General features: G+C 41.0%; 1 protein-coding gene across 1 annotated transcript; it reads right to left on the minus strand.

The window, feature by feature from the left end:
• Window positions 1-2,629: 2,629 nt before the first annotated feature.
• Window positions 2,630-6,516, minus strand: them4 (thioesterase superfamily member 4; the record flags this gene model as incomplete). The annotated part of the gene is made up of 6 exons (XM_080857987.1): window positions 2,630-3,390; window positions 3,825-3,949; window positions 4,417-4,527; window positions 5,096-5,258; window positions 5,846-6,032; window positions 6,373-6,516. The coding sequence occupies 6 exons, from the start codon at window positions 6,514-6,516 to the stop codon at window positions 3,347-3,349; spliced, it is 774 nt and encodes a 257-aa protein (XP_080714113.1). The 3' UTR covers window positions 2,630-3,346.
• Between the last annotated feature and the right edge of the window lie 14,870 nt (window positions 6,517-21,386).

The raw sequence follows: 21,386 nt of genomic DNA on the forward strand, positions 1-21,386 counted from the left end.
CTGCACAGGGGAAAAATCTTTATTGTTGTTTATGTTGGCTTTTTGAGAGACAATTGGACAGTGTGTAGGTGTATTAATCCCTGTTGGGCCTACACTCAATTGCGCGGTTACATAACTCTTCTTTATCCTGAATAGCATATAATTCTGACGTTTAAATTCTGCAATGTCCAGGTGTTTAGGCTACATTTTGAAGAAAGAAAAAAACACAGCATGTAGCCTACTCCTCAATAAAATATACGAAATATTTAAAATATATGAGAAACTACATTAAAAAAAAAAAAAGATAAGTGAAATGCAATTCGTCTAGAAATCATAGCTTTAAGGCCATGCACTGCCAATTAATGGCCTTAAAAAAGTGTCTTACTCTACTTGGCTAAATATTAGGCTATTCATTTAATCAATGCACAGTTATCTGGGGCGATATCTAGATAACTTGGCTCTCACCAATCCACGGCAATTGATCAAAAAAGTAGGCTATTGCTTAAATGCGCAATTTAGCACTTACACTTCTGACAGGGTGATCTGCGGTCTTCAGACTTAACATATTATTCTACACATCATCTTTTTATTATTTCTGCATTGAGTTTGCTTTGAAAATACATACAGCTGAGCGCGCGCGAGGGAGAGAGTTGTGGTGTGCATAGGCGGTGGAAAATGGTCAAAACCAGTTAAAGGTCGGTTCTCTTCCACAAAAGCCAATATCCTACCCGTTTAACCACAGGCTTCTCCAGTAGACACTCTTTTGCGACCTATTTTGGCCAGCATTTTACCCTCACCTGAGCTAGAATTTACTAGGTGCGTAAACAAACACACACACACACACACACACACACACACACACACACACACACACACACACTAAACCACACCGTTAATCCCAAGGGAGTCGTGTCATTTACGTTTGGGCAATAATTCGTTTGAAAGAGATACATTTGGGTCGATGATAATTAACTGCAGACCGGTAGACTGTGGTCTCCAACACTTCTTTTAGCTTGTCAGATCTGTATGGATTCATAAGTCACCCAAACAAGTAATTTCATCATACTATATTTTTCACTGAAATGTGAGATGGCCCGATATTAAGCGTCGAAGTTTTCGAGGACTATCTTGTGCACCTTTAGTGAAGTGTTCCTTTCACTTGAGTCATAGTGTTTACCTTCGGCTAAAACTGAGCAAGGGAGCGACAGTCTGTCAGTCTGCCAATCCTGCCGGTCTGGAACTCTAGTACAGAATCATCAAGCAGTAGCCTCGTTACTGCAATCTTATGAGGTGAGGTAGAGATGTCCCAGAGTAATACTTACTCTGTATTTGTTCATAAGATAATGCAAAAACCCTCAGATGCGGACAAGATCGTAAAGATATTACAGTAACGTTGTGGTATTCAGTTGCCATTCATGAATGTCAGATACACACACAAACATGCGCACACAGACAGCGAGTGTATGATTTTAGCTCAGATGTGTGTAGTTTTGTCTTTGTATCTTAAATTAATGTTTTTCAACTACTTAAAATAATTTAACTGATGATAACTGATAACTGTCATTGTGAAAAAAACATCTCATCATGCAGTGAACAAAATTATAAAATTAATATTTTGAAAATTGAAAATGAATTGACATTGGACAGGCTTTCTATGGCCTACATCCCCCATAAAATAGGACAGGTATACCAGCCAGAGGTTTCACATTTGAGGTTAAAAAAAAAAACTTGTTAAAAGAAGTTTACTTGGTAGCACTTGGTAACACAAGAAGCAACAAACAGCTTTCAAAGTCTGCTTTCATGAGTTAAGTACTGTCAATCTGACAAGAAACCACTCATCTCCCCATATTAACTACATAAAGGTCACTGGCCTGGGAAATATCCTCTCATTTTAATCAGAACAGATGCTCTGGACGAACCGCAACTGCCTCAAGAATAACATAAAGAAGGAAAAGAAAACAGAAGGAAGAGACAGAAAGGACCGAAACCACCATTTTGGTTCCATGATTCCATTTCATTTCGTCCCATGATTGATATTGTGTCAGTTGGACTTCAGTTGGACGCAGTTTCTTTGTCAGACTAAACCTCATGTTTAGAACCCAGGTGCGGATCACAGATGATTGCAGTGTCAGCGCTCCTCCTCTTTCCTTTGGGTATGTGAGGGGCAAATGTTGTAGTTGTGAGAATCTTAAATACATCTGCAAGTGACTGCAACTGAAATTATTTAGCAAATAAAGCTTGCGCAGAGTTTCCTCAGTGATTAAGTCTGTCCAGATGTATTATTGTCCTGCAAAGCACTGCAAAGTGTCTGTAAAGAAAACAACCTCAAAATCTGGTGCACGGTCAATTTAAGGTTTTGTCTTTCCCCAAGTGATGATATTGTTTCGGTACTTCTCTCAAATCAAGCTAAAGCTGACAAAATGCAGTCACTTCAATGTCAACGAAATTTCATGCACACTCAGAGTTTTCCAGAAATATTTATTATCGAGTTCACACAGCTGCACTGAACATTAACTGCAAAACACCATCAGATACGTATTATCAGAAGGCCACCCCGTTAATATTGTTTTTAAAATAAATAATAAAGGCTATGGTGAAATTATACTTTTGTTACATGACAATAAATACTTTGTTGATAAATATACAGCGGTAACTAAATTAAGAAAAGCCTTGCATCCCTTGTAACTATAGAGGTAGGGGGTTCAACATAAAAGGGGGGACTATGGAGAAAGGCAATGGTGAGGGAGAGGAGAACAGGCGATCAGTAAAGGAAGGCAAGGATACTTGGAGTGAGGTAGACCCTGGAGGACAAAATGCTGAGAAGCTGAGGTCATTCAAATGTACTGCCAGGATTCTAAAAAAACCATGAGTGAGTCAAGCACAGGGGCTGCAGTGGTACAGGAGGTAGAGGAGTTGCTAAGTGATCTGAAGGTCGCTAGGTCGAATCCCCACTCCTACTTACTTACTCAGTGTGTAAGTGTCCTTGAGCAAGACACTGAACCCCTAACTGCTCCTGATGTAAAAAAGCAATTTTTCTTGTACGTCGCTCTGGATAAAAGCGTCTGCTAAATGACTAAATGTAAATGTCAATGTAAGCACAGGGCTAGTATGGGGGGAATGTCTGGCATGGCTCTCACTAGTCAAAGAGGTAATATGTTCGTTGGATGGGTCAGTCCTTCCCTTCCATGTAAAATAAAAAAACTAAAAAACACACATACTCGCATAAACTCTCATATGCATAGAGAAACACAGTATGCACTCATACAAACGCAGCAACACTCATTCTCTCTAAGAAGGCCTCAGCTCTGGATGGCAGGTACGTTTCCCACATGTTGAGCCCGTTTTTTTTTTGCGGCACAGGTTGACATCACGCTCCAAATAGGTGCCCCACATTAATCGCCACAAATAACCCTGCGAAGTGAAACACACACACACACGCACACAAACACAGTCATGATATGGGGCTTATCTGGAAGAGCCTAAAAAAAATGCTAAAAAACCTCACTCTGCTCAGCGTCAGATCACTGGACCCGCGCACGGTGGGTGTACACAATTATGCACGACCACAACGCAAAAGTAAAAAACAGGGTGTGAATGTGTATGGGCCATATCTGACAGACATGACAGGATCACGATAAGTGTATAAATATGTATCTTGTGGAGGACATGATGAAGTGGGAGTATGTTTGTATGTATGTGTGCGTACATATGAGTGCTTGTGTGTATGTGTGTATATGAGTGTCTGTGTGTGTGTGTGTGTGTGTGTGTGTATTTATGCATATATGTGCATGTGCGTGTGTGAGATGAATCTTCATTCAAGATAAGCAGGACTGAGTGCTCTATACCTGTGGCCTCTGTGTGCAGTTTGGCTCCATCTGAGCTGGTTACCCGACAGGAAAGGAAGGTTTTGCGTCCCTCGACCTTCTCCAGCGCACAGTGCACCAACACCACACTGCCCAGAGGGATGGGGCTTGGAAGGAGAGGGACAGGTCATCATGAGGGACAGGTCATCATGAGAGACACCAACCAAGCAACCAAACCAAACAAACATATAAATGAGAAAGCACATATGCACACACACACACACACACACACACACACACACACACACACACACACACACACACACACACACAATTAGGGCCAGGACCGCGGCGTCACAGAGAGAAAAGACAAGGTTCGCTCAAGTATGGTACCTGTAGCAAATTACAAGGAGCATTTTTCCTGAATTTGACAAAAAGCGTATGGGATTTGAATCGAGGACTGCCTATAACACTTTCTGCAAGGCTCTTTACTTGTGCCACTGCATTTTTCAGTCACTTATATTGATATAATACTGAATAAAAGAGGATGAAAGCAAGAGGTGTAATGTAAAATTTAAGAGCTGCACACATTTTGTACTTTCTGTGGCCTCATTCCTCTGTGCTTAAAAGTTACCTGCGGTAATTCATGTTGAGGTTAGCCGTCATGACAGGTCCTGAGAGATAGGTGGCGAGTGTTCCCGTCACAGAGTCTATCATGGTGGCAATCGCTCCCCCGTGGACGTGCCTAGCATGTGAATTCACAACAATAGTCACACAAAAAAGTAAAAGTAGCTTTATTGTCAATAACTTAATATGTCAAGACATACAAAGGAATCGATAGGACGTTTCCCACTCTTCCACGGTGAAACATATAAAGGTGCACAGGCACAACAGATAAGACAAGACATTTCCTAAAAATAAGTAAACATAAATATTCATAAATAAGTATCTTAAATGTCAACAAGTCCTAAAAGTGCAGAGTCCTGAGTGATTTTTTGGGGGGAGGGTGGGGGGTTAGGGGGTTCAGCTTTCTGTCAGACTGGAGGATATGGCTGGGGGGAGAGAGGGGCGAGAATTTAGCTTCCTGACAGCTTGGTGTATGAAGCCATTTCTAAGTCTGGTGGTGTAATGTATAACAATAACACTAACATGGTCATTGCAGTGCTCCCACCCCCCACAACCTGCTTATTCCATTAAATAAAACCACATATCCTTAGTTATATTTCAAAACACATATTGTTCAGCTCACAGTGATAAAGTCTGAATGCATAGAAACTTGGTTAGTTAATAGTCTGCCATGGCTTGGTCCTTACCCTGGCGGCCCCTCCAGAAGGTGTCCAGCCTGGAACACACACACACAGCTCTTCTCCGGTTTGTTTAGGAAGACCACGTACTCAAAGCCTGCTCCTGGTTCCTCAATGTTCCGGGTGAAGAGCCTGGCCTTGGCCTGCATAAGCTTACTGAGGCACCGGCCGCCTGAGGGAGTGAGGCAGGGTAAAGGAGGCCTTGAGTTGGTCATGGCGAGTTAAAACATTTTTTACTATAGTAAAATGTAAATAAGTCTTTGCATATAGGGCAATCTTAACCAAGGCAAAGAATGCAATATTTGTACTGTGTCTGTTTATACAATATTTACTTGCTTTCCAGTCCCTTGTTTGGATACAAACCACTGTTTGTATACTATATGTGTGTGCTATGGGGAACTTAAGTATTGCTTACATGTGTATGTGTCTATTTATGAGTGCGTTTGAGTGAGCGTGCGCGCTTCTGTGTGCGTGTGTGTGTGTGTGTGTGTTCGTGCGGTGGTTGATTTGCGGACAGAAAATGAATAAATAGGCTGCATGATAAAAAAGTACATAACCACTTGCACATTATATACAGGCAATGGGTTTTACACCCTCTTGACTTCGTTGATACATGGCATCTTGGTTGATATACAATTACTTAACATCTGTGCACTCTCCTCAAATAAAGACAGATAAAGAAAAGAGAGATGTATTGTGGGTGTGTTCATGAGGCCAAGAATGCAGCTTCAGAACTTTTTAAGCTAGTGTTCTATTTACCAGTTGCATATTTAAGAGTGCGGTTGTAGCTCGGTAGCTTCCTCCACGCTCCCCTCTTCTTCTCTCCATCCTCCTCAACTTCGCATAATGCGTTGTAGTGGTCATATAACTTCTGCATCTCTGGACTCCAGGACTCATTGGGCAGGCTGTAGTCTCGTGATGGCGAAGAGAAAGGCCATGACGACATCTGCTGGCCAAAGGATGCATGAGGTACCAATTAGTATGCATTTGGATTACGAATTAAACATATTGTGTATTTCTAAAAATAGATAAAATATCAAATAGAATGTAGCTTGTTATATAATACAAAGCCTATATTTTTGTATCTATAGTTATTTCATTTGCCAATGTCTGATGCGCGTGACGTCACATCGCCACTAGCAGAACCCTAGTAATGTCACGTGTATGAGCACGGATATGGGTAAAAGGTCAAGACAACTTGATAAACACCGGATTCACTACAATATGTGTAATGTTGTCAAGAGGAGAGAAACGGACCGAATCCATGACGTTAAATGTCCCCTTACCGTAAGAGCACGAACACCTAAGGGCTGATGACAATAGGATGCAGGCAAATGCGCCCGATTGAAGGACTGCTGACCTGCGAGTCTAGTCAGTTTCAAGCCATCTCGATAAAGTCCTCGTACTACATATAAACCTTGTCGCAGCATAATGCCGACAGGCATTTCTGTTCCGTCCCGGGGTTAAGTTTGAAAACAAAGTGGGCTCTTTTAATGTAGCCAGTGATGAGTTTGAGATTAAGCTAAAGACTATGTGTGTCTAATGTCAAGGCAAGTTCAAATTGATGAAAAAACGATACACGGCATGAAGTCCAAATACAGTAAGCATTCGTTTACATATAAGATAGCGATAAATAGCTAACGTTGGTAATGCTCTTAGACTCTGTTAGACTAAAATGTTGCTAAAATCTCTTAATGATTACCGGCGAAGGAAGTGTCCTACATAGCACACATCATCTGTCGTTTATCCTAGAAGAAAGAGGAAAAGCATTTCCTCCAAACTGTATTTACTAAAACAGATAACATCTTTCTGTTTTCAACACCGGTGCCCGTCTATCTGACTTTCAAACATGACAGGACAAACACGACAGAGCATGAATGAAACGTGCCTGGCTTCCGGGTTCCAAAATGAAAACATACGTAACCACAGTCACATGGTTTGAATGCATTCTTCTGATTGGTGTTTTACATAATTGACTTAATGATGTAATATCCGGTTACTCATAACCAACCGTTGTTATGCCAACAGTTTGACAGTGAGCCCCATGCCAAAAAACTTTGTTAGATTACAATTTTATTATTTTAGGTTAATACGAATTGAAGCAAAAATGTTTAGAACAGAACATCGTTCGAAAAACAAACTTGTGCAACACGAGAGGGACATAATTAAGGTTAGGTTAACAACTATTAAGGTTGCTATCATACTAAAGAAATTGGTAAAATTATGTTTTCAAAGAAATTGTTTTTGATAGCCTATTCGGAAGCCATAGCCTACTTAAACGATTCGTGTCCAAAACAATAGGTCTACTGTTTATTCTGAGTAGTTTATTTGGAACTGAGTAGCTAAGATCTTTGGGACATGAAGGAATATCGATAGTTGTCATGTGGCTAAAGGGAAACTGTGATTTTCTAGCCTCTTAACAGTCCTATTTTGTTTTTAATTCTTATAGAAAGAGGAAGAAATATGCGACAGAATTGAAGAATTGGAGAGGTGAGTGTTAGTAGTTTCGAGTTTCGAGTTTCAGTCAACTTTGAGTTTAAAGCAACTGAGTGTTTTGTGGGACAAGAGAGGGACTTTTCCTCTGCCCTTAAGGTAAAACTTAATATTAAGAGAGAGGAGTGTGCTGGATCATAATCTTTTGTCTGAAGCAAGGTTTAAGCTACAGCTGTAGGCTGTAACCTTATTGGTGTCATCACTGTCTCATGGAGATTTGTAGTTTTTCCAGATGCCAAAGTCATCGACCTGTCCTTTTTCAGGCTGGCATCCAAATAAATGAATCTCACGTTTAATCAGTCTTCGTCAATCTCACGGCAATAAGCCTGGGAAGTTTGCAACCTTGAAAACCTCACTTAGGTTGCATGTCATACAATTGTATATTAAGCATGTTGCCAAGTTCTTTTTATTCAATTGCACATACTCCACATTCAAAGTGTTAGAAAACAATGTATATGGGGTGAAAACGGGACCAGCATTTCAGCCAAATTAAAATTTGGTTACATCCATCTCTGATGTCACAATAAATAAAATTATGCAGTCATATTTATGTAAAATCTTGTGATATTAGTCTACCAGGACAGTCTAAGCTTCTTTGGCTCCTGTTGTTGTCTTTGCAGGTTCCATATACTTCAGCTTGTCAACAAATACACATGTGTACACAATGTCCTTTAGGGGGTCTCAAAGCGTGATTTGTATTCACGACAGTGGTGTGTGTACAAGTGAGCTACACTCAGCCACTTTAGGGGGAGTTCAGTAGCCAAAAAAATAATTCTCACGGAATGTGTTTGTAAAGTTCTCTGTCTCTTTTTTGTGCTTTCAGCATCAGGATTGTAATGCAGAAGGCTGAGTTTGAGTGTTCCAACAAGTCCTCCTCTGCCAAAGCCCTGAAGCTTCGTGAGCTTAGCCAGCACAGAGAGACCCAGCTGGCTCTCAAAGCTCTCACGCTGGTAAGGCCTGTTTTAGGTTGCCCCTGTTTCGAATCCATGGCCATCCATCCAGGTTATGTACAATTCTGTGTAGATGACGCAGTATCCTTATCCAGCAAAGTGCACATAGTGGTTGAATGTAAGTTATTTTTGTTTTTAAGTTAAAAGTCCTGCTGGGAGACTTAAGGGAGTGATTTGGGCCAATATGAGACTGGGAAACAAAACGATACTCAAGCCAGTTTGCCCTTCAGAATGCCTTTTGTAACGTCGTAAAGCTTAATTTGTGAACAGACTGTACTAGTGAGTCAACCCGGCCTTCAACTGTTTTTGTTGCTACCGTGCTGTTTTCTTCTATGCCTTCTAGATGCATCCATAAGCCATGGTTTATATGTGTGTGTGCGTGTGTCTGTGTGTGTGTGTGTGTGCGCGCGTGTGTGTGCGTGCGCGCGTGTGTGTGCGTGCACATGTGTGTGTGTGTGTGTGTGTGTGTGTGTGTGTGTGTGTGTGTGTGCACTGTACAGGCAGGAATAAAGAAGTGTGTGTACTGTGGGAGAGAGTGAATACACAGGCATAGGGAACATGCTGACTCATCGTGCCTGTTCTGTAGTCTCTACAATGCTAGAGAGCAAACAGACACCATCATCACCACCATACAGGCCATTTTAATCTGACCAATGCACTCACAACCGCCAATGGGTTTGAGAGCACATATTGGCAGTATAGAAACACATAGCACTTACAGCACTAACAGATTTGGCTTATGGATTACCAGCCAGGATTTTGTCTAGTCAGTGGGTATGTAAACTGTGGCAGATGCTTTTCAGATCTTTTTGATGGGTTTCAAGCTAGGAAGGGAGGCATCATACAGTGGTAACATTATTATGCCATACTTTAATACTACCACCAGGGGGCACTGAGTAGACAGCGTTTTAGCGTTAGTTGTTGAAGTGATTGCCCTCTGATATTGTTTCCACTAGGTGTGTTTAATCATCTCTTGCATACAATGAACATTGACATTGGCATTTTGTTGCCCTTTAAAAGTAGTTAAGCAGGATATGACACTACTCAATGTCATGATGAGGGGTGCCATTATTCTAAACCACTTTAGTCCACAAAGGAGCTTGAAATCTCCACATGCTCTTGTAGCTTTATGCTTCTTTTATGCACTTTATAAACATGTTTTGACATAGTACTATAGTACCCGTTTTGACCAAGTGCCTATTATACACGTTTCTCATTTCATTGTCCCCGACAAAGGTTTAGGATGAGATGCTTGTGGCAGTAAATGACTGTAAAAGCGGCGGCCATTCAATCCAGGCTTATCTATTTGTGTCTAAAAGGAGGAGCAGGTGTCCTGCGGTGTGGCTATGCAGGCAAACATGTGCCCTGTTGTCTGTTTTAATCTCTACCCATTCCGGTTGCCTCTGCAGGTGCGTCGCGCTGCGCTGACAACCGTCCTGCAGCAGGAGGAAGAACAGTACAGCAGAGAGCTCCGCCAAAAAGGCATGGCTGTCTACCAGCAGAGAGTTTAAACACACACACATACACACATACACACACACACATACACACACACATACACACACACACACACACACACACACACACACACACACACACACACACACACACACACACACACACACACACACATGTAGATTTGAACTTTTTAAAAGACCCTATCACTTTTCAATTAAAGATGGGTCATCAGTTGGTGCATTACCTAGAAGTGTGCTCAGGTTGACTAAGGGAAGGTGTGTCCACTAGCCTGGATACCAGCCTGAACTCCGCCCACAAAATTTTTGTTCTGGGAGATTCAGTCTGGAATCGAGTTAGTTGGGAAGGATTTAACGTTTCAAAAAGGTTGAAACGCAATCTAAACCAATCAAATTGTAAGGGCGGGCTTTATACGTTGATGGACAGATATAGATAGAATATACCGGAATATACATCGAACAAAGATGGCGCCGTCTCGGGAGCTTAGTGGGACATATTTTATATGATTTAAGCTATCTACACGACTTTTTTATGTCTACATTGACTCGGTTAGTTGTGTATACGCAAAACGAGTGTTGCCGAGGATTTTAGGTCCTAACTAAAGCACTCTAGACCATTATTGATCGGTTATGCTAACGCGTTGGCCAAAATAATCGTTGAAACTAATGGTAGCTTCTAGCCTTGAGTGCTAATTAAGTAACGTATTGACAGCGCATTCATTTTGAAAGAGGAACAGAGAAACGCGATCAAGGCATTTGTCGATTGAAAAGATGTTTTTGCCGTCCTTCCTACGGAAGCAGGTAAAAGTTTAATCTGTCAGATGGTAATACTACGTTGCGCTGATTGGTTCTAGGTATCCAATTCAGCGAAGAGGAATTTTCTTTCCTGGTTCGTTGAAACACGCCCCATAATCACAGCCCAATTGTCCGATCTCAGACTCATATTCTGACTAGAATTATGAGTATGACATCGTCAGGCTATGTGTCCACATCACTGGACAGGAAATGCAGGATTCAGTCACGCAAATTCTGGCTGTGAGGATTTATTCTGTCTGTATTCCATTTAAAGTTGGATATTTACCCACATGCAAAACTAGCAGAGCGCTGGTTATGTGTGAAGAATATCCCTAAAATAACTCCTGAGAAGCATTTTCCCAAATGAGCTTCCACAATTCCAGCTCCAATAAGCTGATTGCTAATGCAGTGTAACTTTTTTTTAATCTATTTTATTTTGTATTGGTTTAAATTACGGATTACAATATTTCATACATTCTTATCAAGCATATATGCCATAACATATCCCAAACATGTCATACCCCCCCCCCCCCACCCTAAACGCTGATTTACCCTAGATTAACATGATATTCCCATAAACATGAAGTTCATGCATGTTGTTCTAGGGGCACACATCCCATGACTCCCATCATGAGCAGCTAGTGGCAGTGCACCAGTGCTTCTTTAAGCCGTAGCCTAGCACTAGACTGCGTCACTAAAACTGTCAGAGGCAGAGACTGCCCAGTGAATAGTAGAACCATGGCCTACGTTTAATGTTTTTATATACCTACAATGGCCCTATCTTTGACATCACCAGCATATAAGTAAAACAACTTTTGTGAGTGAAACCTCCGGGTCTCCACCTCAGAAACAGGATTCTGCAGGACAGAATCACCTGTTGTACTGCTGAAGATAAGTCAACCATGTAGGGCGTGTCCCCCGTGAAGTCCCCAATTCCTTACGGACCGGCCAAACCTGTGAGACTGCTGTTCTCACCTCCAGCCATAGCACAAATCACACCTAGACTGAGTTCCATAGTCATGCGCATTCCTTTACAGAGCTTTCACCCTGTTACATTCAGATCCCAAGCCAGAGGATTTGCCAGGGGCCAGGGAACATTCAGGTAAAACATTAGTGAACAAAACTGGTTTTCCTGCTTGTGTTGGTAAATCCATCATGTATGGCTTGTGAAGCACTGACATTTCCTAAAGAGTGCCACGTGAGACTCCACTCCACTGCTTCTCATAGCATCAAATACAGTACAAGTGCATAGCGACCTCTTTAACAGGTGACCTAAGCATAAGTGATTTCCTTGGGCTACCAACAGTATGTTTGCTAGGTAGGGACTCAAATACAAATGGGCTTCCTTTTATTGTCTGTTATTTGTATGGTTTGTGTATATTTGTCTTATATTTGATTATGAATATGTACCCACAGACTGGCTTCCCCCCCACAGAAGGTAATGGGCATTGACTTATTGTTTGTAATGAAAAGGGAGGATAGAGGCGAGTCTTTTGGCCGCCTGAGGAAACACTGGTTTTGTCTGTCAAAGCTGTTGACCCCTTAGAATCATCACCACATTTCACCACACCTAAGTCGTTACAACACAGATTAAAAGTTAAAACACATCTACTCTATTATGAGCAGTTTTCTCCTTTTCGTGTGTGCGAGTGATATTAGTTCCTGACAGACTTAGCCATCACAAGAATCAGATCACACACAGGAGAACGTTATTGACACAGCTAGGATTGCCTCCAACTAAACAGACCTTCATAAATGCTCTGATACCTTATCTTAAGTACACTATGGTTATTATCCACCACAAACTATATTTGGAGGAGCATATTGATATCTCAGATCACACATTTAGTTTGAACTTATTTGGGAACAAGGTGTTTTCATTTTTGACATTTGATTTGAGAGACCTCAAGAAAGTGGTCAGGGTATTAGTATAGTAATAGTATATATAGCATAGTATTCTTATCTGTTGACATTTGCCACACTTTTCACTAACTTGGTCCTTACTTTCATTTTGAGTGAGGATGTACCTTTATTTCTGACTGTTCTCTGTGAGATACACAGGCTATATTTGTCTTGCTCATGTCCTCAAGGGGTATTGACCTTAGTGGCTATAAGAAATGCAATATAATACATAACATAGTACATGACTGACAAGACTTTTAAGAAGAATACAAACAAATGGGTGTAGTTATTACAGTTACTAATTTATTAGTAGTCATTTACAGTTATTCATTTGTCATGTATATGCTATGTGTTGTCATCAGTGTAATATTACATTATACTAAATTTAAAACACTTTTTGTTCAGCTGCATTTTGCTTGACACATTTAAAGATAGCTCTCATATCTGAACTAGCAGTGCTTGGTGAGCTACAATACTTCGGTGCAGAGCAAATCTTTAATTTTCATAATCTGTTACTACTCCACTGTGTATAAAAATGAAACAAAGGAGATGAACTTGAAAATACAATATGAACATAATATTTGTGTGTATTTGTATGTGTGTGTGTGTGTGTGTGTGTGTGTGTGTGTGTGTGTGTGTGTGTGTGTGTGTGTGTGTGTGTGTGTGTGTGTGTGTGTGTGTGTGTGTGTGTGTGTGTGTGTGTGAGTGTGTGTGTGTGTGTGGGTAGGTGGGTGTGTGTGTGAGTGTGTGTGTGTGTGTGTGTGTGTGTGTAAGAGAGCGAGTGTGTGTGTGTGTGTGTGTGTGTGAGAGAGAGCGAGTGTGTGTGTGTGTGTGTGTGTGTGTGTGTGTATGTGTGTGTGTGTGTGTGTGTGGTTATGGGTATATTGAACAGGTGGCTTTGTAGTGTGACATCTACACTCCACACAATCTCCTGAAAAAGACACAAAAGGAGGCATCTTAGTATTGTAAACATTACAATGTGCCAGGCACACACACACACACACACACACACACACACACACACACATACACACACACAGTCTCATCTTAGTATTGTAAACATTTCAATGTGCCAGGCACACACACACGCACACAGTCTGAACAGTTATAAAGAAGGACATCCTGGAAGATAGACATATGCTAAGTATTTGTATAGCTATATTTTATAGTCTTCTCTGTGCTTGTGAGACACCGAAAAGGTTTTATTAAAGAACGGACTACAGAAGCCATGTTCAAATGGCTACACTTTTGACTGTGCTGTCCCAAAGTGCTGATCCTCAAAAATTATATTCATGCTGTATAAAATGGCTTTGATAATATCTTATCAAGACAGAATTAGCATAAATGTATCTAAGCTTTTTTATTGGCTTACTGGTAGTCTACAGCTGATTCAACGTAAACACAAAAATATTATCTAAGTAATAGGCAATCATAATCAAGGACAGAGACTGGAGCATTTGTACAAATTCTGTAAATGCACTTTGGATTCTGGATTTAATGGAGTTGCACACACTCACACTCACACACACACACACACACACACACACACAAACACACACACACACAGCTCTTATTTACACAAAATACAGTAGTGAAAGTCCTTACTTTCCCTCTTCAAGCTTTGGGTCCACAAAGGCACAGACGGCCTTATCTCTGTCCAGTATCTGCTGTTTCAGGTTCTGGACCTCTTCCTGGGCCTTACTCCTCTCTGCATCCTGTGACTCTACATACAGAGTGAAACAAAAGAGGGGGATTTGGGTGTATGTAAAACAGAGAGAGAAATGGACAGGGAGAGATGAACTGACTAGAGAAAACGAACCTAGCAACAGGTTTATAGGTCTGACAGTGCAACTCTAAGCCACAGGAATGAAGAGCTATAACATGGATGGAAAAGGTGCAAAGGTTACCTTTTATTTTGATCAAGAGGTCAGACACCTCTGTCTTCTTCTTCTCCTTCGTTTCCTGTGATCAGAACAGAGCATTTTTGAATGCAGAACACTCTTAATGGAGGAGAAAATCATTAGAGTTGCAGTAAGATAGAGATACATGTCAGGAGAGAGAGATTTACAGACAAAAACATGACAATGGCAGGGCGACGATGATTATAGGAGTGTTTACTAATTGCTTATAAGCTTGATTGCATGTGCTGTTCAGTTAAACTGTGGAAGAAGGACCTGTGCGGTCGAAGTGTCAGCCTCTCAACCTAAAGACATTCCAGTATTTATCCCTTTATCTGTCTACCTGTGCTTTTGCCTCTAGGGCCTTGCATTCCTCCCTCTGCCCTGGTGAGACCTCATTTATTCTCATCTTTCAGGAGTGTATGTATCACCTTTGGGGGCAAATGTGTAGTTGAAACCAAACTAACAATTTCAAGCATAGAAAAGCCTTGATGACACAAAACAATGACACACAAACAAGTTTTTTTTACGACAATCGAATAGGGATTGTCGCACTTTAAAAAGTCCTAAAATAACCAACTCACTAAGGTAATGGAAATGATTTAGCCAGGATCAAATTAGCACATTGTGATACAGAAGGACAGTGTTCCCTATAAATATAGATGTTCAGTTAAAATAATTTTTTGGGGATTATTACATCTATATTGTCCTACAGGCGGAGATCCAAGCCTGATGGCTAAATGTATAGAGATGAACTAATCTTTTATCTGGTCATGTTCCTTGGGGAGGTGCAAGGATATCTCAGTGTTGAGTAAAAGTCAGCCCATGAATCTGTCGTGTTTAGGGAACATCGCAGGGTTATCTTAAGTCAAAATAACACCATATGATAATCATAAGTCAAGATGACATTCTAGGGCTTGTGACTGCTGATGGATCTCTGCTGTAACCCTTATTTTGACGATTTCGTAATTTTTATCCAAAGCGACTTACAAGAATGTATACACATTATAGCTTACATTTTTACACTGATGGCACACTGCACATCAGGAGCAATTAGGGGTTCAGTGTCTTGCTCAAGGACGCTTCGGCAGGGAATCGAACTAGCAACCTTCTGATTACTAAATGACCTCTCTACCTTCTCTACTTCTCTACCTCACTGTCGACCCATATCATCATTCCATCCTCATCCAACAGTCAAGTTCAGCATATTGCATAAAACAAAGTATGAATGTAAACTGCCATGAACAAAGACTGTTTAATTTCTAAACTATTATTACTGTACAAAAACAGCAATGGTAAGTTTGAACTATATTATGTGTATCTATGCATGTATAGGTATTTCAGCTGGGTACCTTCTCTTCCAAGCAGCTCTGCAGGATTTTCTCAGCATCCGCCATGGTATTCTTTGTCTTCTCAACTTGGTCCTTCAGGTTTTCTTCGCCTGTCTTCAGGGAGCTAATCTCACTGTTGATCGCCTGGAGCTTCATCTTCACGGTCACTATCTCGTTTTCCTTCGCCTGCACTTGTTCCTTGGCCCGGCTGAGGCGAGTCAGGTAGGTGCGGACGACCAACTCCTGCTTAACGGCCAGGTACGCAGTGAAGACAAACAGGGAGCATGTGAAAAAAACCAGAGCCGAAATAGCCCTCATCATCAAAACACACAGCCCAGGCAGAGGAGAGATGAGAGAATGAGGGAAAGAGAGAGAAAGAGGTTCCCCTCAGAGACCTGAGATATTGAGTCTAGAAGTGATTTGGCTGTAAGACACTCTCTCGCTCTGTCTTGCTACACTTTACTGCCTTTATCTCAGCTGATTAGTGGTAGAAGCTCTCCTCTCCGTGTCCGTGGAATCTGCTGTGCTGTTCTCTCCTTCGCCTACCTCTCCCTCTCCAAACAAACTAATGAGCCTGTTCCACCTGCTAGACAGGTGAGGAAAGCCAAGCCTACTTCCTCATCTCTCTCTCTCTATCTCTCTCACTCATACACACACACAGTAGATGTCCTTCTCTTGCTATCTGTCTTTTTATGCCCTTGTATTTGGTTGACATAAACATGATGATAAGGAAATGTGTCTGTTTTATTTCACGGATATTTCCACATGCACCAAATAAGCATTGAACTATAGCCCTTTGTTATGCTCTTCAACAAACATGTATTGTGAAGTTTAAATGCAGTCACACACATGTGCTACTTCTTCCCACAATCTGGGCCACAAGAAATGCAATGCAATTTAATGCAATCCAAATGACTCAATTGGAAGGCAATTCTCTTGCAATTTCTCTATGAATGAAACTTAATACAAATATGTTTTGTCAACACAAACTTGAAAAAGAAATCCCGAAGTATTCAACAACCGATCATGAAGTCGTTAAGATTTAATAATCTCTGAACATTGTCCCGCCATAAATTGAAAATCATGTAGCCTACTATTGTTCTCAACGTAATGAATGACTTATAGGCTTACAACAGCATTGCTGTTCAGATGCTAAATACTATTAGGATACTGCCATTCCACTGTAAATGTTACGAGAATGAAGCGTAATAATGTTATATAGAATGCTATTGTTGTCGTTAAGGAATATAGCTATGTTCTTTGAGGTTTTGATAAAAGATGACCTTCTCATTACTTGATGAGAATACCATAAGTAATGTCAGTGAAAAGGCGTGGACAGGTACATGAAGGTCACACCTCCAATAGCTTTCTTACCTCTCGTCACGCTTGTCAGACGCCGAATTCCACTTCACTCCGGTCTTCTACAGTTGGAAGACGAGACGACAGTGAAATGATGGTATCGTTATAGGAAAGAAAGAAAGAAAGAAATACAGTTTAAATTAAAGCGACATTTTGGGCAGAATTCAGGAAGTAAAGTACTGATCAGTTTCAGCGAAGATATTTCCGTTGTATGAATTAAGGCTTACCTGGCATTGCAAATACCAGACAGACAGTTGCTGAGAATAGACTTTTCCAGTGAATGAGACACATTTACTGAAGACATTTTGCATTTTTGCACATTCTGCATTTTGGGAGAGTATAGAAACTAAGGGCTTACAGCCTTTCTTTTCAGTGCCATGAATTTTGCATCCATTTGCTTTTGTGCGGTTGTGACGGGGAGCCTATGCTTGGCTACCTTCACCCATATGAGAAGAAGGGAAGAGACACGTCTGGCCAAAGAAGCCAACTTTGAGGACATCAAGAACACAGTGACCAAAGATGTCTTGAGTGAGACCATACAGCAGCTGTCCAAAAGCCAAGACAAGCTGGAAAAGATGAAGACGGATCTAGTGGCGCTCAAAGGAGTATTTGAGTCCAAGAACAAAGAGGAAGAGAAGATGAAACTTGATGTAGACGAGTGCCAAGGAGATGAGGTGAGAGAGAAGGGGGGGAAGGGGGATCCGGTATGGGAAGTTTTAACTGAGGGTGGCAGAGGCTGAAGTGAAGGTTGATGGTGAAGGAAGGCAGATAAAGCTGGAGAGACAGTGGGAGACATGACATGGGAGATGGGGTTGGGATGGGAATAGGTGGACAAATCAACAGACAGATAGATAGTAGGATAGGATGGTAGGACTAGGGTAGTTGGTGTGAGGAAAGAGGTGGGTAAGAATGCAGGATAGCATTAACCCTGACATGCCAGAGCAGAGTTTGGTTTAATCATTAATGAATCATTTTAAGTGGAAGGTAAAAGACAACAACCATTGATGCCAGTGAACAGGAAATGGATTAAACAGTTGAACTTCCCTTTTCTTTATACCTGATTGTTTTTTTAAAAGTTTTTTTTTTTATTTATAACAGATTTTTTTTTTTAAATACAGGCCTACATTTTAAGTAATTAGATAGAATATTTGTCGTAACTTTTTGATATTTTCAAAGCATGTGCAATTTTCATTGTGTATGTACATAAATCTTCCACCTTCTATTCAAACTTGTTGACACCACAAAACTTCAGTTTCTCTCCGCTTGCTTCCCAGGGCCCTGTTTTGAAACTAAATCAGGGTGAAATAATTTGTCAGATGACATGCTATAAAATATCTGAGGAGCTAGATTTTCCCGTCCTAGTTTTTCCACTCTGGCATAAACTCATTTAAGGACATCTCAGCTCACATATGTGTCTCAAAGACTGTCTAAATAGTCCTTATATGGCAGTCTCTACCTCGTTGATTTCCATTATAGTTCAGTGTTTGATTGTATTTTCTCAGTTATTCTCATTCCGATTCACTCTTTGGTCTTTTAATTGGTCTTTTTGGTTTCAACAGAAACATATCGCTGATGCACTTGCTGACCTAGAGGCTCAAATAGTCAATGGGAGAAGTAAGTCTGAGATCATCTGCAGCCTGACTGTAAAAAAAAACCTAACTTAATTTCTCTTAATGTGATGCAGAAAAACCTGTAACGTAGTCAACAGTTCCAACAGGATTAGATGTGTAATCTCCTCCAGGACTGCTGTGTTCATAGGTATAGGAGACTTGAGAGTGACATCTTGTGTCAGGGAACAGTCATTACAGATGTGAGTGCACAGTGTGACTGTAATGTAAAGGACATTATTTGCATAAAATTAGCTTTGCTGTGTTAACACTTGTACATATAAACCCTCCAATGTTAGTACAGGCATTCACACACACATATTTTTTTCACACAAAGTTAAACAATTTAATATGTTATTTTATTTATGTGACACAGATGAGTTTGAGAAACAGAAAGAGGACTGGAAAAATGTCTTAGCTTCTGTAAATCAAGAGGCGAGCCAGAAGAGTAAAGTATGTGAATACATCATCAAGACCGATCCGGAAGGAATGTAAGTGAGCCTGTAGTTAAAATTGCCCATAATATGACATCTCATTTTCAGTTTGAATCAAAATGTGGGTTTTTGTCATGTCATTTTATTTTCTTGCTGATCAACTTTACCCCTTTTAACATGAATCCACTGAGTTGGTAAATGTATTATAAACAGTATTGAGATGCAGACATTTAATTTAAGCTAATCAGTGAGGTTAAAGTAGCTTCATTAGATAAGTTGTGCTGTGTTATTTACAGATTTATATCAGTGCTGACCATATTAGTTTCACGCTCTATTAGTATAGAGGACCATTCGAAATTCTTGCTAACTACTTCAGTGTTCTAAACTCTCCATTTAGTGTGCTATGCAAAATCAAAATGGTGGAAAAGTAGGGAGATTACCTTGGGCAGGGCTAGTTTGCTTAGAGCTATTTGGTGGGGTAACTTAACTGATATAACAAGGTGCCTAACTGGTTGAGCAAGGCACTAATAGCACCAAGGTAAAGGAGGCAAAATACATAATGATGAAAAAGACTTAAATCACTAGCCTACAATACTAAAATGTATATATCTAGGCTACAAACTTTGGATAGAAGCATCTTCTTAATGACTTAATTTGAATGTACATTAATGTACTTAATGTCTCTAATTCTCTCAGAGTTGAATTTCTATGTTTAATACATTTGATCAGAGTTGAAATGTTCTCCCTAGATACTAGTCACCACATCCAGGAAAGCCTCAGAGAGTTTTTCTTAGAAAATCAAACGTACTGTGGACAGCTAGCTTACTCCAAGAAATTGTTGCTTACAGCAACAGAGTTGCGTCATCAGAAAGAAATGCTCTTCCATGAAACATTAGATTGGGATAAGCTGGGTAAATGTCAATATCTGTAACACTGTGATGCCCCTGTAGGAAACTGTGTGGGATAAAACCAGTCGTGCCAGCAGTGGCAGCTGTTGCAGCCGAGGCAGCCAAACTGGAAAAGGCGGAACCACAAGTAAAAGAATCAAAGGTCATGAACCTGGAAGGCCCCAAGGGAAGATGAGTGGCTGCCACCACCTCTGGGGCGCTACGGGAGACGGACTCCATTCAGGTCTGTAGGTATGGGAGGCCCAACTTGAGTGGGTGTCGGGGGATGAATGTAGGCAAACCTGAATCTCCAGCTTGTCTTTATGTCTTTCTTTTCAAACTGTAACCTGTGGGCAAGTGTGCACACACACGCACGCACGCACGCACGCACGCACGCACGCACGCACGCACGCACACACACACACACACACACACACACACACACACACACACACACACACATGTATAGAGTCAAAGAGAGAGAGGGAGAGTAGTTTGCAGAAGATGGTCATGTTTAATGTGCATCATGGTTCATGGTAATTTTCCTAGTCCCTTGCCCAGCTATGGGGTGCAATGTACTTGTATTATTTTAGTTTAATTTCTATTATTTAATAATCCCCCTCTCTGTCTCTCTTCTTTTCATACTTTAGACATTAACAGTCTGTTAAATCTTCACTTTTCTCTTCAAAGGATTCAAAACCATACCAGAACACTCTAGATAGATTCAATTCACAGACTATTGCGACCTGGTAAATGTGGCCTCAAGCAAGTTTGTGTGTTCTATGTGTGTGAGTGTGTATGTTTTTGTGTGTGTGTGTGTGTTTGTGTGTTCTATTTAGGTTTCACACATTGCAAAGCAGGAGCCTTCTCAGTGACATATGTGCGAAAAGTTCATTGCATGCCAATTCATCTCACACACACTCACACACACACACACACACACACACACACACACGCACACGTACGCACACACACACACACACACAAACACACACACTCACACATACACACACATACACACACACACACCCACACACACCCACTCCATAACCCCCCCCCCCCCCCCCCCCCCCCACACACACACACACACACACACACACACACACACACACACACACACACACACACACACACACACACACACACGCACACTCACACTCACACTCACA

Source organism: Sprattus sprattus (assembly GCF_963457725.1).
Source record: "Sprattus sprattus genome assembly, chromosome: 19".
Lineage (NCBI taxonomy): Eukaryota > Metazoa > Chordata > Actinopteri > Clupeiformes > Clupeidae > Sprattus > Sprattus sprattus.